The sequence below is a fragment of the Clinocottus analis genome, unplaced genomic scaffold (genome assembly GCF_023055335.1).
Source record: "Clinocottus analis isolate CAN_PGR_092001 unplaced genomic scaffold, fCliAna1.0.p SCAF_10, whole genome shotgun sequence".
NCBI classification, from domain to species: domain Eukaryota; kingdom Metazoa; phylum Chordata; class Actinopteri; order Perciformes; family Cottidae; genus Clinocottus; species Clinocottus analis.
In genome coordinates this window covers 20,765,836-20,783,620 of record NW_027175821.1, presented here as the reverse complement: position 1 = coordinate 20,783,620, position 17,785 = coordinate 20,765,836, and the positions used below count along the sequence as shown (strand labels likewise).

At 42.2% G+C, this 17,785-nt stretch overlaps 2 protein-coding genes across 4 annotated transcripts in view; one reads left to right on the top strand and one right to left on the bottom strand.

Annotated features, from left to right (window-relative positions):
• The window catches only part of tctn1 (tectonic family member 1), a 16,233-nt gene extending 10,611 nt beyond the window's left edge, over positions 1 to 5,622 (top strand). Inside the window, exons 6-14 of the mRNA XM_068594852.1 lie at positions 458 to 570; positions 1,049 to 1,069; positions 2,317 to 2,451; positions 2,580 to 2,705; positions 3,874 to 3,963; positions 4,122 to 4,258; positions 4,352 to 4,505; positions 4,927 to 5,058; positions 5,173 to 5,622. Of these exons, the coding sequence (XP_068450953.1) occupies positions 458 to 570; positions 1,049 to 1,069; positions 2,317 to 2,451; positions 2,580 to 2,705; positions 3,874 to 3,963; positions 4,122 to 4,258; positions 4,352 to 4,505; positions 4,927 to 5,058; positions 5,173 to 5,319 (1,055 nt within the window). The 3' untranslated portion in view covers positions 5,320 to 5,622. The remainder of the gene's footprint in view (positions 1 to 457; positions 571 to 1,048; positions 1,070 to 2,316; positions 2,452 to 2,579; positions 2,706 to 3,873; positions 3,964 to 4,121; positions 4,259 to 4,351; positions 4,506 to 4,926; positions 5,059 to 5,172) is intronic.
• Positions 5,623 to 5,640: 18 nt separating this feature from the next.
• Positions 5,641 to 9,356, bottom strand: hvcn1 (hydrogen voltage-gated channel 1). Of its 3 annotated transcripts, none has more exons than XM_068594863.1 (6): positions 9,291 to 9,356; positions 8,315 to 8,524; positions 7,600 to 7,704; positions 7,274 to 7,505; positions 6,507 to 6,619; positions 5,641 to 6,116 (listed from the first exon to the last, which is right to left on the bottom strand). In XM_068594863.1, the coding sequence occupies exons 2-6, from the start codon at positions 8,486 to 8,488 to the stop codon at positions 6,060 to 6,062; spliced, it is 681 nt and encodes a 226-aa protein (XP_068450964.1). In that variant the 5' UTR covers positions 8,489 to 8,524; positions 9,291 to 9,356; the 3' UTR covers positions 5,641 to 6,059. The 3 variants fall into 3 exon arrangements, with proteins under 3 accessions (XP_068450964.1, XP_068450982.1, XP_068450974.1); XM_068594881.1 differs by lacking the exon at positions 9,291 to 9,356 and adding an exon at positions 9,094 to 9,174; XM_068594873.1 differs by lacking the exon at positions 9,291 to 9,356 and having other exon boundaries at positions 8,315 to 9,080.
• Positions 9,357 to 17,785: the final 8,429 nt, after the last annotated feature.

Sequence of the window (17,785 nt, the reverse complement as noted above, 5' to 3'; positions counted from 1 at the left end):
TCATGATGGGACCTGCAGAGTCTCATTTATGGACATGAGTCACATGACCGCTGTCATAAGACCTATAACAAGCACGGTGCAAAGTGCATCCCAAGTAAAAACAGCAACACATGGCTAATAAGTACTTATAACATCTGGGTTATACAGTTACATTCAGAAGAGTGGTGTAGCACAAATATAAGGTGAAGAAGACCTCTCATACTTTTATGTAATCATATTAAGATTATTTTATCTTTTCATGCCGTTACGTTTTATACTGGATCAGTTTTATAGTTCTTTCAAATCCACAATTTGCTTACTTGTATTATGTAAAAGGTCATCTTAGGAATTACATCATAATTATTATTATTATTATAAATATGTCTTATCATTGTTATTTCAAAAATGCTTAAAAGAGTTGAATGGAATTGTACTTTTCATTTTCCGTACATGTTGTTTTTCCTTTTTATCTCCCCAGCGTTCCTAAAGGATCAGAGCAGTCAGTGTTCTCGGCGTGTCGTCCTGCAGCAGGACTGTGGATCACTGCCCTCTCTCAGCATGGACACCTACACCCACATCCGGCTCTTTGCAGTGAGTCATTTATTGGGCAAAACATTTACCCTCAAACACTATCACTGTAAGGGAGTTTAATGCACTCTTGAATGTGCAAGGTGACATTCCACGTCCCTAAAGCTAGTCTATGCTGCCGGTGATCACCCCGCTCAGGCCGCCTGCCCGGCCCTCCGCCCGGTCTACATAGCACTCGACCCGGATGCTTGTCCCTACGGGTGGTAAGTCCACAGGGGGGCCGCTACATGTTGTTTCTTGGAGTTGTGCCCTACTGGGACCTATGGGTGGGGGCCTGGCAAGCAGGCGCTCGCCGGCGAGCGCCCCTCCTGGGTCTGGCTCCGGGAAGGTGCACTGGTTTCCCTGGTTCGAGTGAGGTTGCTGAAGTCCGTTCATCCATCAGGTTGTTGTTTGTGCTCAAGATAACTAAGTTAATTAGAAATGCTGAAAACACAGAATCAGTTGACGGTAATTTAAAAACCAAATCTTTTACACTCAACAGGGCAAGACTCAAGATGCAGCAGTAAGTATGTCTACTTTTGTATTTACCTCCGTAAGTAAATTAGGTGATCGACCAAAAATTAATTGAGTGATTAATTATTTAAGTGAAGTCAGAATTAGGTTAAATGATCCAACCTTGTAACAAACATCTTGAAATGTATTTCTGCAAAATCATCTTATATAGTCTTACGGCCTCTCCATTATCTGAAAATGATGTATTCACACTACTTTACATTGTTGATATAACATTAAAAACTCACATGCCGTCACGTCTCCGACCAAACCAGGAAAATGATCAAGACACTGACTCAAAGAATACGTGGACCACAAAAACATGTTGCAATGTTGGCACAGACTTGAGGTTGACTGCAGCAATGTAAGGACCGAAAACATTTGTACATTTCTTTCTCTCACTTACCGAAAAGAAGGAAGTATTCAGTGATTGTCACATTTGCATTGACACAACCCTAGTTTTTGCTTTACATTGCTGCAAACTATTACATGAAAACCAACTGTTAGTGTCTCAGATTTCTCAAAGTGGTCCTGTCCCCTTTTAACATTGCTAAAATGCAGGACAAACTTTGTTTTGTACACTTTTGTGTTGTAATTACCCCTCGATAACAACATATCTCTTATAAAAAGAAGGGGAAAAATGGATTTGTAGTGGAAAGCAGGCTCATTGCAGCCAATAATAATGATAAAACATCATGGCTCACACTTTTTTTTTCCAACAATAAGCTTTTTGCCAAATATTACTTATTTATGGCACAGAAGTTTATTTGCATTGTTCTAACAAAGTAATTGCACTTTTTTGCTTTTTTTTTTTGTCTGACAGAGCAATCAGGTTTACTTAAAAGTGCTTGCCATTTTATTTATTCTAGTATTCATAAAAGCACAGATGGAGGAGTCACAAAATGTTGTTATTGCAATAAAAATTCAGCATGCACCATATTTGTTGCAATTCTGTGTGGGCTCATGAGTGGGAGTGGGGGTTTGAGAACCACTAGTCTAAACCAAAGTATTGGATACATGCACTTTTTGACCCGATGGTTGCACTAAATGAAAAGTACTGATGTCTGTAGAAAATGTCATGGCCATTCAGTAGAGTTGTTTAAGTCTGGACCAAAGTGATGGAGCGACTGATCCGTTGACTTTGTCATCAAGAGTAAAACCTCTTAAGGCTCTTAAAGGGTAAATCTGAAATAATATTTGGGTGAAATAATTGTTGATGAATGTTGAATAATGTGGTTGTTTGTGACATTGTTGGAGCTTGTTCCCGTGGAGGTGGTTTCAGTCGTCCTGCAGTCTGTCGATGGGACACAAACAGAGCTGAAGGTCAGGGAAGGAGAAAACCTCAACCCTGTTCTCCTAAACACAACCTTCTGTGCTAATGTGGTGCTGAAGGCAAGTCTACTCGAACACACAACCTGTATTTTAAGATTCATATCTAAAGTTTTAGGCATTAAATTAAAACTATTTCAAATAAAAAAGTAATCGTCTGCTGTACAAATTAGACATGTTTCTCTCCATAGGTTGCTTATGTGACTACGTACAACCCAGCTGGTGAGATAGTGAATGTGACGGTGTCTTTGGTGCTAGGATTTGTCCGTGAAGCAGCACTATCCCTGGAACAGGAGTTTCACATCACATTCGTCCAGGTTGGCATTGTCTTGGAGTGTTGTCCTCAAAAGGGTTGCCTTTTTTGGGGGGAAATCATAGGAGTGCTATCCATCATTTTACGTATGAATGTAAATTTGCCAGGAATGCATTGTAAATGTACGGGTCAATGTACTTGACCCGTACATTGTGGCTTAAGCTTTCTATTGTACATGAGTTGTTGAAACTAATAGAAAGGTTTTCAGTTGGCTCTGAACTTCAACTTTATTGGTCCCCAAAAGTTTCCTTTTTGAATATTATACTGTAAGCTACAGAGGGAACAAAGCTTGAGATATGACTGACACCTTTACATGCGAGGGTTCAGATTTGTAAAACATTTAGAAACACGTCTGATGATGTAAACATTCATAGCACTCAACCTGTGTCTTGATTGCAGACATTTTGATGAGTATGCCTACTGACATGGCTTTACATTAAAAAAAAAAACAGAACTAAAAAGCATCTTGGTTTTTTTATGGCAAAGAATGTGTAGCCACGAAAAGGTAAAAAGCTTTGTGAGCTGGCAATATGAACATCTTACATGTTGTATGGAAAACACTTGATTTGGATCTGGTCTACCCACAAATTGTGGCAAGCCAAAGAATAGCAACAGTAACTTCCTGTTACCAGGAGGTGGCGCTATGACTATGATTCAAATTTGTCTTTGGCCTAGAACATGAAAATAAACATGAAATTTAGAAAAGATAAAAGTATGTTGAGTTACATCAGTTAATTTGTTCATGGCGAAGAATCAAAATTCGCCAACCCTCCACTTTGCCACCTTTCAACAAATTTCTACAATTAAGCATTATCGATGTCTGAAGGCTTTTCTGATAACATTTGAGATGGATCAGTGAGGCGATGGAAGCAAAAGGACACAACCTGTAACTTCCGTTTGCCACTATGATTCTGAATTGTAAGATAGATGTCTTCTGGGGCAGTATGCCGTGACAGATGAGACATTTGGAGCCTTTAATTGGTAAAAAAAAAAAAAAGTCGTAAAGGTTCAAACGCTAAGGCTAATTAAAAGAGGGAGCCATCAAGTAATTTTCTCTGAACTAAGCCCAACACCTAAAAAAAATTGAAAGAATTTATGTTTACCCCAACACCTCTCTTTTCTCTATCTCACTACTTTGATGCTCGGGTCCTAATAATGTGCCTATTAAACAGGAGGATGCAAACGAGGCGGCCGTCCACTACAGTGGAAATCCAGGTTATGTGGTTGGACTACCTCTTGTGTCTGGAACAAGAACAGCAGAATATCCTTTACCTGCCTGGATGCTTGATTTACAGACAGTATAATCAGTGTGAACATTTTAGTTATATATTTTTGACAGCACTAGTATGGTACTTCGCAATGTTTGAGACAGGGATGATGCTCTGATGTCCTACATTTGCCCTTAGCAGTTGTCATCACAGGGATTGCTCGAAGCGTCGACTATAGAGACACAGTATCTCTTCTCCATAGTGCTGGGGACCAGGACTGTCTACAGGGAACACATCAGCACTTCCCTGTCTTGTTCGGTCTGGACTCTGTGTTCGGCTGCACATTAAGGCAGGACATACAAGACATCTGCTCACTGAGTTCAGATACAGTGTTTCCTTGTGTCCTAATACATATATGATGGTGATGGTCTTGTCCCCGCAGACTGGAAGATGCTGCCAACTGCTCTCTGGTCCATCAGGTGCTTTTGGATGTTCTGAGAGGACCGAACCATGCAACATTTGTGGCATCTTTTGGAAACTCCCCGCTAGACTATCCATCGGACTGGGTACCAATTGAGAGCACCTTAAATACTGGGGTGAGCATTGTTTCAAAAAGGAGCCTCAGGTTTAGTCTAATCCTGAATCTGATTGGAGAAGTGTCAGTAAAATCAGAGCAAATAATTCCTATACCCATCTACAAGTCACTGCAGTTTTATTTGTGACAGTTTGTGACAGTGGCTTTTTTCATAATATGACATATACTGTATGTACTGTATTTACCTACTGTAAATATGTACATACAGTATTTGCTAATCACTACTTTTTTGTCTTAATGCGTGGTTGTTTTTCTGTACAACTGTAACTTCAATTATTCTGCAAGTCATGTTCAATTGAAATTCAAGTTTCAGGTTGAGATGTTGTATTTTGGCTGATATAGAAAATTGATTAACAGAAAGGAAAATGTATGGAATCTGTGTTGTGGGGTGACAATCAAGGAGTTTGTTTGTGGTTTTGCAGGAAGCACAGAGGTGCAGCATCCCACTGTTGCGTCACATAGAAATTGAATGGACTAAATATGGATCGTTGGTCAACCCTCAGGCTCAGATAGTGAGCATCAAAGAAGTAATCCTAACCAACACCACCAGTTTGGTAAGACTCACTTTTTCATGAATACTGGCAGACACTTTCCAGTTTTAACATTTAAAAAAACCTGCAATGACAGTCTGATTTCTACTGTGTCCAACTCACTTTGTTCTCCCTTAGGACATGTTGTCTGGAGGAAGCAGCATTCTGTCAGTCAGGAGTTCAGTGGCCTTTGTATCAGTTTCTGCTGCTGCTCTTCCTGGTTACAGAGCCATGCCCACCATCAATGCCAAACTGCCGTTTGACTTTTTCTTCCCTTTTGTTTGAACATAGAACACACATGGGAAAAGTTCATGTACTCTTCTTTTTTGTCAGAGCTGTTCACAAGAACTCTACGTCCCTCTTTTTCCGAACAGCACATGTGGACTCCTCTTCCACTTTGTCTCAAACAGCCCATTTGAATTCCTCTCACTCTTATATGGTAATATTTACCATACACTCTGTTACAACAAGCACTGCTTGTGTATGGTAATATTTACCATACACTCTGTTACAACAAGCACTGCTTGTATGATCTATGTGTTCCTGTATATTGTGTGAATGTAAATAAGATGTTTGGAAAAATTTAAACTTCGACAAATGTTTTTTAATCAATGAAAAAAAAGAATTTATTGGCATGTGGTACATACATAAGTTTTTTTTAAACATCACTCAGCAGATGTACATTTAGTTTCATGTACAAGTCATCAGTGTGAGGAATTTTTCAAATATTTACTTTTAACAAAGGACCATGGCTTTATAGCTTTAATGTATGACGACCAGTAGCAGTGGACTATCTGACATTCATTAAACATACAGTATGCAGACCTCCATCACTATAATGGAAAAACCTGGATATGGATCCACTGATACAGATATTAAAAAAAGGGTTTCTGTTCAGGTGATGTGGAAACCGTTTAGGATCTATCAACAGGTAGACGGAATACTGCAATCAGCTTTCAAATTAAAGTTCATAGTTTGAATATAGTGCAGAGAAGTACATGCTCCACAAGAGTTAGCTTGATGAGTTAGAAGACTATGCTGTTCTTCTTCAGGAGGGCTTGCAGTTTCTGGTTCTCGTGTTCCTAAAATGGATGGAGACAGACAGAGAGAAGATTCAGTCTGTTGTTGGACATCATTCTAAGCTTACACTCTGTTTAAGTGTACAAGCTTCAAAATACTTGTGCCCATATTCCTTCTAGGTTTTGTGCAGGTAAGATGCATTATTCACCACCGGTCAGATTGTCTAACTGCTGAAGTCAAAAGGTGAATTGACCCACCATCTCTAAGTTTGTAACTGTAGGATACAAACCCACAATACAAGTATAAACCTGAAAATGAGCTGATGTGCCATTTAATATAATATACATATCTGCTCCTGTATGTGGATCATTTGAAAGCTCATTTAATTAACTTCTTTTAAGTAAATCTAAGTAATCTTTCTGATTGAGTATGAAGCAGTTGTAATTAAACACCAGTTCATCACTGCGCTCTTGTAGCTCTGTGACTCTTTGAACGAGGTGGTCATAGCTCTCCTTCAGCTTGTGGATCCTCTGGTCTGCACGGGTTTTCACTGACACCAGGATACCTGCAACACATTCAAACATTTTTACTGCAAACTCAAGTAAATGTAATGCATCCTAAAAACTCTGCCAGACTGGGTCTAAAGCTGCTGGGTGAGAGGAGGGAAGTCTGTGATTGGCTGCCCATTAGTCAAATCCCTGTTTTTGTCAAAAGAGTCTTGTGGTTCTAAAGAGAGCATAGATGCCGTTAGGAAAGGGTTGTGCGACAGCATGGTGAAAATACTCAAAATATATACTTAAACTGATATTGGATTTATTTTTAGGTGTCAAATATACATTTTCAAACAGCTCCTTTCCACAGTAATACATTACTTTGCTCATGTCCCAATAGTATGTTTTTCCAAACTGGGGGTGTTCCGCCATTTACTTTAGGATATACACTGATGAAGGTAAGAATCTTAAAAAACCTGAACTATCCCTTAATTTGAATGTCCGCTGATATGTACTGACACCCCCAGAGAAACATGCTCGCTATAGACACTACAACAGTAACACACACACACACATCGACTCTTATCAAAGGGTAACAAAACTTCACCTCCATGTGTCTTCCAGTAGAGGCAAAGAGACTTTTTGGGTGCAATGCCCAGGCAGACCACCCCACCCTCTTTCCATATAAAAACAAATGTCATTCAACTTCGAGGCAAAGTGTTACTGACCATTGATAATTCTGGCCACCCTCCAGAGTCGCAGCAGGATGAGGAGACCCATTCCATCAAAGGCATCCTCATGGAAGATGAACACAACATCCAACACGAAGGAAAGCACCACCACTGCGCCATCAAACATTTCAAACTTGTGTTGAAAGAACTCCAGGCGGTAAGCGTACAGCTTACCAACCAGCTCCACCATGAAGAATGTGAGAAGAGCCAAGCTCAAGTAGTGGAACACCTGCAAAAAAAGGTGATCGTAAATTGTATAATACAAAGGTCTTGATAAGGACTGTATGTTTTGCTTGGAGCAAGTGGACAAATCTTTATCTCACCTCAGGAGCAAGGTGACCATGTTCCAACTGAATCACAGACAGATCTATTAGCAGCTCTGACAGAACAAAGATGGCATCCAGGATTACCAGACACACCACCAACACCTGGAAACAAAGTCAGTCATCACTGGGAGGTGCTTCTTTAAGCAGCGGGTAACATAGCAATCTTACCAATCAAAGTGGGTTTCCAGATGCTTGGAGAACTACTGCATATGTGATACAAATGTCATATAAAGTCTCCAGAGGGAGACACAAAAGACTGATGAATGAAAAATCTGTGTGGACTTAGAAAGAAGTGATCTTCTTAGACCTCTGCAGCTCATCACTGCTGCAGACTCGATGCTTTAGGCTACATTAGCCGCTGCTAGCATAATACAATTAATCCCGAACTAAAATTTCAGCAGTCGAGAAGCATTGTGGGTAATGTATGCGCAAAGTGTTGACAAGGATAAGAATTGTCTAGACTCTAGTTCCACTATAGATGAATAGAGTTATACTCTTTTTTTAACTGTCTGACAACGTTATACGAGTGAAATCCTAACACACGTAAAGTAGCTAAACATTTGTTGTTTCCAGCTTCACAAAGTAACAAATGTCTTATACCTTTGTAAATGTAATATATCTGGGTTGTGGACAATGGTCAGTCAAAGTGTAGAAACACGGATGAGTCATTGGCCACACATAACGGATGCACTGAGAAGATAGAGCGGTATACCTGGAACCGATCTGAGCCGTAGAGCCTTTGCAGTGACTCTCTGAAGGTCAGCGTGGTTGGATACGAGCCAGTGGCCGGACTCAGCTCCTCGCTGTTTGCGTGCAGCTCTTCATCCTCCCACTGGACCGGCTGCGCATCGCCCACGGTGGTGAAGTAGCCCAGGTACCGAGCCATGTCGGAGTGGACCAAAGCCCCACCGCAGCAGCTCACCTCAGAGCGAAGAAGGGAAGGGTGCGTTTCAGTTCCACGGTAGAGGAAATATTACACAGCGGTTTCTCTACATTCCTTTTTTAATTGCAATTTACAAAATGTTATTTCAGGAAACCCCTCCGGATATCTGTGCCACTCGATAATAGCGCTGCCAAAGATTGTACAAGTGGCAGACTGGGGTAGATGTTTCCATAAGTTAGACAATCAGAGTTTACTTCTGCTATTTTTTTTTTAAGTTTGCGACATGTTATTGAGAAAGAAAACCTTCCTGTCAAAAGGAGCTGCGGGCTTCCTTAAAATCCCCTCTTCCTCCACAAAGAAAATAGAACTTGGTGAAGGACGAAAAAGTTCAGTTGTTATCCTAAATGAAGTCAGGACATGGTAATATAGTTTTTCTGTAGTCCCAACGATATTTATTTTAACACATGCATCAATGAAGATCTGGAAAGTTTGATTAAAATAATAGTTGCCGGATCGGTAGCACTCATAAACATGAAGACATTAAATATAATTTTCTACGTTTCCCACAAGATATAGCCGAGATTTGAGCAGCAGTTCGTGTGAATAACCTCTTTTCTGTTTCAAAGGTCGCAGCTGTTGCACAGTAGACAGCAACTCGTGATGAAAACATCCGTTTGATTTGCCATCGCAGCGTCCTGACTACTGACGTTGCGGGTTTCGCGAGGCAAAGATTGAACGAATCAGAGCTGGCGTTGTTACTTTGTGTAGTAGCCCTCATGTAGTGTAACCGTATTAAATGACTCACCTTTCTCCTCCACTTTGACGTTTAAAACACAATCTTCTTCTCCTCAGAGCGAAACAGAGAACTTCGAGGAGCAAAACTCCGCCTTCAACCCAAACCCTGAACAGCGTCCTGCCAAACGACGTTTAAATAGTTCTTAATTAACACACTTTTAATTCAATTATACTTTCATGACACAATGTTTCCAGGATTGCCCCGCCTCCCAGCAGATCGACCAATATTGTTATATTAATATAATATAATATTGTATAATAATAAAGTACCGCATGGCGTTTTTAAAATAGACGTTTCTAAAAATGTTTCTTGGAGTTTCTTATATAGGAGCCGAATTAAAGATCTGCTCCTAACATATTTTGGACATGGTCTTGAATGGTAATTAAGAAGTTAATGTTCATGTTTAAAAGGCAATTAAGATTAATTTGACATATTTGTGGATAAAGTTTGCTTGAAAGTAATCGAGTTGTATAGAATCTGATTCTAATTTCGATTTCTTCAAGAGAATTTGCATTCTTTCACGTTTTTGACTTTTTAAAAACTATTTCAAATGGCAGGAATCGCATGATTTATGTGTTTAGTATAGAACTTATTAGACCGACATTAAATCCGACTGAATTCAATCTTACCTATATCTTAACACACTAATTCTAAAACGTTATGATCTCTAAAGTTAGCACATTTATAACATTTCAATAAATTCTTTGCAGCCACACTGTGTTCTGCAAGCTCAAACTCTAAATGTGCACCGATAACTCACATTGTTGTGGCCATTGTTGTGATCACACTGCCACAAACTGCCTTTAGAATTACTTTGACAAATATAGTATTATACCTCAACCAAAAACTTGGAGGTTACAGCTCTGAGCTGGTTATGGCTGGTTACAAATTGCTATGTTGAGAAATTATAATTAGGACCAGAGCACTGATGTAGTCATTTTGTGGTGGTTGATTTATGTTGGACCTCAACCACTGGGTGGCGTAAGGCCGATTTCAAGTGAGTCGGCCTTCTATAACCAGAGGAGCCAAAGAGGGCCAAGTGTTGATCATTTTGAGGAAACATACGTTATTTATTTATTTATTTTTTAGGCAAATGTTTATGGTTTATTTTATGATTTGAATATATGCAACTAAGTTCTGCCGATGAGATTATTATTTGGTTTTACAAAAATAAACATGATTGACGTTACAAGTGGACATTGTCATTAATGAAACGCGTCAGGAACAAACATCAAGCGAGCAACCAAGTAGCGCCTCAGGGCCACTACACTATTGTTATTTAAATGTTCAAAAGGGCCTGAGCACTGACGTAGTCAGAGCTGAGGACCTATTGTTATTCAATCGTTTATTATTAATTTGCTTATTCTTATTATTTAGGGGCGTGACTTAGTACGTCAATACTTATAACTTCCAAATCACTTGGCCTATCTTCACAAACGTTGTAGCATATGTCAACATTGTGTTCCTTAATGTACCCAAAGTTTTTCAAAATATTTAAACACTTGGGGGCGCTGCTCAAGTTTGTCATTTTCCTTGTTTTAAGGCGTTGCACTCCAACCAATTCCTCCTCGAGATTAAATACAATTGATTTCACATTTGGGCAATATGATGTTGAGACCTTTGCAAGGAAAAAGTTATCAAAGGATTTAAAAAATATCTAACTATGTGAGTGCACAGCAGCGACCAAGAGACACCATTTTGCATGAAAATGGAAGTTGTTTTAACTCGTCTGTACATTATGCAATCCAAATTTGCAATCTTATGCAATCCAAATTTCTCATATGTCATGACCTCCTGACCCTGAAGACATCCAGATCATTTTTAATCCTACTCATAGCACCACCTATTGGCAACAGGAAGTTACATGTTTTCTACTTTTATACCCTCCTCACAGATTAACAAGATCCCTCTCAAAATATGTCGGAAGAGACTTAAGACATTGATAATGCATAATTTTAAACTTTTTCACTTTCGGTGAAAGGCGTTGAGTCAGAGCATCTCTGGATTTCGATCCTGAGCCATGAACGAATAAACCGTTGTAACTAAACTCAACATAATCAGATCCTTTCCAGATTTTGAATGCTTGATGAGACTCCATGCCCAAAGACATGAACATGTGCTTAATCCATTACTGTATTTCATAAGGCAATGGAAATGCACAGTTTATGCTCAAGTTTGGGCTAGCAGCAAAAACCATTCATCACTCACTGTACACACGATTGCAAGATCAGTCATTTTTCATGCTCTTAAAAGAAGTTTTAGGCTGAACAGTTAAAAACTAGATTTTCTTAAAGATTTTTTTTGATTTTATTTTCATCAAGAAAGTGTCTCAGAACACCAGCCTTACAAGTTGAATGACATTTTAATGAATTCCTAAAGCTGTCATCACTGTAATGACTGAAAGTTGCATTTTTTAATTGTTATGTTCTTAAAAGATGTTTTAGGCTGAAAAGAGTTGAAAACCAAATTTTTCAAAATAATATTTTTTATTGATTTTAATCAAGAAAGTGTTTTAGAACACCAGCCTTACAAGTTGTATGATATTCTAATGAATACGTGATGCTTTCATCACTGTAATGCCTAAAAGCTGCAATTCCTAATTTTTATGCTATTAAAAGAAGTTTCAGGCTAACAGAGTTGAAAACTAGATTTTCTCAAATCACTCAATGTTTCATGAGTTTCTTTAAGAAAGTGTCTCATTACACCAGCCTTATATGTTGTATGATATTTTAATGAATACATGATGCTTTTATCACTGTGCTGCCTGAAAGCTGCATTTCCACTTTTTCTATGCTCTTTGTAGGAGCTATTTACTCATATTATAAGTGTATTTTCATTCACAAGTAATATTGTTTAATTATAGTTGTTTGTTTATTTAGGTTAGATTTAGTTGATGTATTAGGATAGTTTTTTCTTTGATGGTACTTAGTCTTTAAGTTTGTACTCCTCCAATATGTAAACAAGCTAAGAAATGTTTTTTTTACACGTACGTGTATTAATGGCATCAATGAAAATGTAAATTTAGTGAACGCTGAGCTTGCTAACTTCATCAATTGTAAGCAAGATGCAAATGACATGCATGAATCTTTTGTGAACTTAGCTTTCCCACAAGATGAAGTTGCAAGGCAAAATCAGAACCATGAAGAAAAAATTACAATGTTCTATGATTTCACTTTAAAGGTAAAAGGGCGGCTGTCTGAAATGGGTCAAACATACTCTTGCTTATATGTGTAGCCAGATGAAGATGATGAAGAAGATGCAGATAATGTAAGCCTGGAAGATAGTGCTTCTCACTTGTCAAGTGCAAAGGAAAACTCTGTAAAGACACATTCCCAGTTGTCATGCATTTTATCCACTTTTTCTGCATGCATGGCAAATCAAGCTGACAGTGCAGTTCTGAAGCAACGGCTTGTTGCTCTCGAAAAGAAACATTTAATAGAGGCTGAAGAGGAACGCCTAAGGAAGGGAAAGGAACAACTGGAGCTTAAAACGGAATTGGCTATAACAAATGCGAAGCTGGGGTTCCGGTTATGACATGGATGTGAGAAGTCGCAGAACCCAGGTGCTCCGGCAAAATATATCATATATGATCGTAAACCCGTTCGTTTGAGTTGGTAAAAAGTCTTAGTCTAGTCATATAAGTGCATGATATAAGAAGGATCCACAATGAAGTCGAATAAACCCAGTTCAAGAGGCAAAGAGAAGAAGAAAGACGGCGAGCTGGAGCGAGCACACGGCTATCAGAAGCTACAGAAACTCAAGCTAGAGATGATGGAATTTTAGAAGCTATTCACGCTCTTCGAAAAGACTTTTCTTCCCAGCTCAACACAGTTATCTCCTCAAACCATGAACATTAGGGGAACAACTCCTGCGGACCTAATTCCAACTTTTTTAACTTCTGTAGAACTTCTGGACATTCTTGTCAAAGGTACGCTCACCTTAACGCATGCACTGAAACGCCGTAGGAGAGGGAAACGCGCTGGAGCGCTCGTGCGCCTCCGCAAACGGGGAGCCCGTACAGCGTTGCCCGGTATATTCCTCTCCAACGTCCGCTCATTGTGTAATAAACTGGACGAACTCCAGCTGCTGGTGGGGAGAGACAGAGACTTTTCCACTTCCTCCGTTTTGTGCTTCACGGAGACCTGGCTCTGTGGATCCATTCCGGACTCCGCGCTCCAGCCGGCTGGCTTCCAGCTGTTCCGTGCGGACCGCAACACGGAGGAATCTGCTTCTACTCCAACAACAGCTGGTGCAACGACGTAACAGTAATTCTACAGCACTGTTCGCCGGACCTGGAATCCCTCATCATCCACTGCAAACCGTTCTACTCCCCACGTGAGTTCGCTGCATTCATTCTGGTCGGTGTTTACATGCCGCGGCAGAGCAACATGCAGGAGGCACAGCGGACACTCGCTGAGCAGATACGGTGTGTGGAGCGGACCTACCCGGACTCCCTAGTTATTGTCCTGGGGGACTTTAACAAAGGAAACCTCACACACGAACTCCCCAAATACAGCCAATTAATAAAATGCCCTACTCTTGAGAGGAGCATACTGGACCACTGCTACTCCACCATCGGCAGGGCTTATCATGCAGTCCCTCGTGCTGCACTGGGAAACTCTGACCATGCCATGGTTCACCTGATTCCCTCATACAGGCAGAAACTAAAACTCTGCAAACCTGTGGTGAGGAAGTTCAAGAAGTGGACCAGTGAGGCTATGGAGAATGTCCGGGTGTGCTTGGACTGCACTGACTCAGTGCGGTTACATGGATTCGAATAACTGGCTTAGTCCGACTAAAATCGAATTATCCAGTTCATGTAAACACCTTTATTCGAATAACTGCGGTCCGACTACGATCCGATTAACACCCCTGGATAACTCGATTCGATTGATAATTCGAATAACGCTGCATGTAAACGCTGAATCGGATCGGAACTGGACAATGCGTTTGTGCGCATGCTCAAGATGCCGCCGCCTCCTCCCTCCCTCTCTCCCAGGTCGTGACCCGGAAGTCGAAAGAGACGATAAGTTGTCACGGCCGGCAGAAACAAACAAACGTAAAAGTCGGGTTACGAGCCGAAGGTACCTTCGGTGGGTGTCTCTGCTAGCTCCCTGATGTAGCCAGCTAGCGCTGCTGCTAGCTCCCCGACAACCACCGAAGCTAGCGGGGTTCTCTCCATTATGAAGAGTGAAGAGGTCAAGCGGAGATGGCTGTAACACCACTACATGTAATGAAAACAGCGCCACCTAGCGTATCGGATATGACATGCATTCGGCCAATGATTCGATTTATTCACTGCCATGTATATTCGGATAACAGCAGTTGCCCCGAAAGAGAGCATAGTCCGACTAAAGCAAGATTCGAATTATTACCAGCATGTAAACGCACTGACTGAGACGTTTTCAGGACTGCTACTAACAGTCTGGATGAGTACACGGAGGCTGTAACTTCACACATCAGCTTCTGTGAGGACAGCTGTGTTCCATCCAGCTCCAGGGTGTCTTTTAACAACGACAAACCCTGGTTCACAGCAGAGCTCAGATCGCTACACCTGCAGAAGGACCAGGCGTTTAGGAGTGGGGACAAGGACTTGTACACAGAGTCAAAATACAGGTTTAGCAAGACTGTGAAAGATGCTAAACGACTGTACTCTGAGAAGCTGTAACATCAGCTCTCAGCAAGTGACTCTGCTTCTGTCTGGAGAGGTCTCAGGCAGATCACCAACTACAAGCCCAAAACCCCCCACTCCTTGAACAACCTCCGCCTGGCAGATGAGCTGAACGACTTCTACTGCCGCTTTGAAAGACAATGCAGCAGTCCTGACGCCATCCCCCACAGGCCCATCATCCAGCCCAAAACCCCCAGAACCCTCTCCCCCAACCCATCAGGGATTCACACCTCTGTACCTACCCTCTCCTCCCCACCACCTCCCCAGTGACGACTCTTTCCATTCAGAAGAGAGACGTCAACAGGCTTTATAAAAAGCAGAACCCCCGCAAAGCAGCGGGCCCGGACTCTGTCTCCTCCTCCACCCTGAAGCACTGTGCCGACCAGCTGTCTCCGGTGTTCACTGACATTTTCAACACCTCCCTGGAGACATGCATGTCCCAGCCTGCTTCAAGGCCTCCACCATCAATCCCGTCCCCCAAAAACCTAGGATCACAGGACTTAATGACTACAGGCCCGTCGCCCTGACCTCTGTGGTCATGAAGTCTTTTGAGCGCCTGGTCTTGTCCCACCTCAAGGTCATCATCGACCCTCTGCTGGACCCCCTTCAGTTCGCCTACAGAGCCAACAGGTCTGCAGACGATGCAGTTAACATGGCCCTGCACTTCATCCTCCAGCATCTGGACTCCCCAGGAACCTACGCCAGGATCCTGTTTGTGGACTTCAGCTCTGCTTTCAATACAATCATCCCGTCCCTGCTGCAGGACAAGCTCTTCCAGCTGCACGTGCCCGACTCCACCTGCAGGTGGATCACAGACTTCCTGTCTGACAGAAAGCAGCACGTGAAGCTGGGGAAACACGTCTCTGGCTCCAGGACCACCAGCACCGGTTCCCCCCAAGACTGCGTTCTTTCCCCTCTGTTCTTCTCGCTGTACACAAACAGCTGCACCTCCAGTCACCAGTCCGTCAAGCTCCTGAAGTTCGCGGACGACACCACTCTCATCGGTCTGATCTCCGGCGGGGATGAGTCCGCCTACAGGTGGGAGACTGAGCACCTGGTGACCTAGTGCAGCCAGAACAACCTGGAGATCAACGCTCTAAAACAGTGGAGATGGTTGTGGACTATAGGAGCAGCGCAGCCCCACCCGCCCCCCTCAACCTGCATAACTCCCCCGTAGATGCCGTGGAGTCCTTCCGCTTCCTGGGCTCCATCATCACCCAGGACCTGAAGTAGGAGCTGAATGTCAGCTCCATCACTAAGAAGGCCCAGCAGAGGATGTTCTTCCTGCGGCAGCTGAAGAAATTCAACCTGCCGAAGACAATGATGGTGCACTTCTACACCGCCGTCATTGAGTCCATCCTCTGCTCCTCCATCACTGTCTGGCACGCTGCAGCCACTGCCAAGGACAAGGCTAGGCTGCAGCGCATCATCCGCTGTGCCGAGAGGGTGATTGGCTGCAATCTGCCGTCCCTCCAGGACCTGTTTGCTTTCAGGACCTTGAAGCGGGCAGGGAAGGTTGCGGCCGACCCCTCTCACTCTGGACACAAACTCTTTAAATCCCTTCCCTCTGGCAGGAGGCTGACGTCCATCAGGACCAGGACCTCCCGCCACACAAACAGTTTTTTTCCCAGCAGCAGTCGGGCTCATCAACAGAGCCCGGGTCCCCCACTGACTGACTCTGTCTCCCCCAGGACCCTCCCTTGTCTCCCTTCTCTCCCCTGCACATCCCTCCACACATTCATAGTCACTCGCCACTTTACCCACCACCTGTCACTTTCAACAACCATAACCTCATTCCGTGCACTTTACTTCACCTTTACTCTTATTATTGTGATCATTATTATTATTGATCGCTACCTTTATTTCTCATTTTTTTAAATTGCATTGCTAATTATTTACTGCATATTTACTGCACCTTACTTATTTACTAACATTTACTTACATTCTACTTATTACTTGTTTATCCAAATTTTATTTTATACTTTCTCCTGTATAGTTAAATGTTCTCTGTTGCTGTTGTTGTTGCTGTGACGCACCTTCCGCCAGGACAAATTCCTCGTTTGTACCTACTCACGTGGCAATAAAAAAGTTTCTGATTCTGATTCTGATTCTGACTTGGCTAACATCTCGGCAACCACTCAAAGGTAGATGCTAGCACTAGTCAGATCAGTGGAGACCATGTAAAACCGGCAGCGCCGCCTGAACGTGAGACTGGTGGGCTTGCCAGAAAACACAGATAAAGGGGACCTAGTATCCTTCCTCAACATGTGGTTGCCCGACCTCTTTGGTAAAGAAAATTTCCCGATTCCACCTTCCATCGACCAAGCCTTCAGACTTCAAAAAGCAACCACAGCTAAAGCTAACAAGCCAAATCTTAAACCGTTTCCTCGGGCGATTCTCGTGAAATTCCGCTGGCTGACCGACAGAGACTGAGTGATGAAGGCTGCTCGCAGGAAGAAAACACTACAGTTCGGGGAGAATCGTGTTATGCGGTTTTCAGACCTTTCCGTGGAGATCCAGCAGCATGTTTGACGGTGTGAAAACCCGACTGCACAATCTGGATATTGAGTTTGGATTACAGTTCCCTGCAAAGATGAGAATCTACCATAAGGGTAAAACGCTTACGTTTCTTACTCCACTAGATGTGGAAGTCTTCATGCGCGAGATCGAGACGGAGCGGTCTCAGACGGAACAGGACGGTGACATGAGTGAGTCTGGCTAGATTTCGCTAGCTCGCTTGGATCCAAAACAAATGAATATAGACTAAGCTTTGTTGGATAAGAGTGTCATGTATCACATTGGCTGTGTTAGGGCTGGCCCTCTATTTGATAGT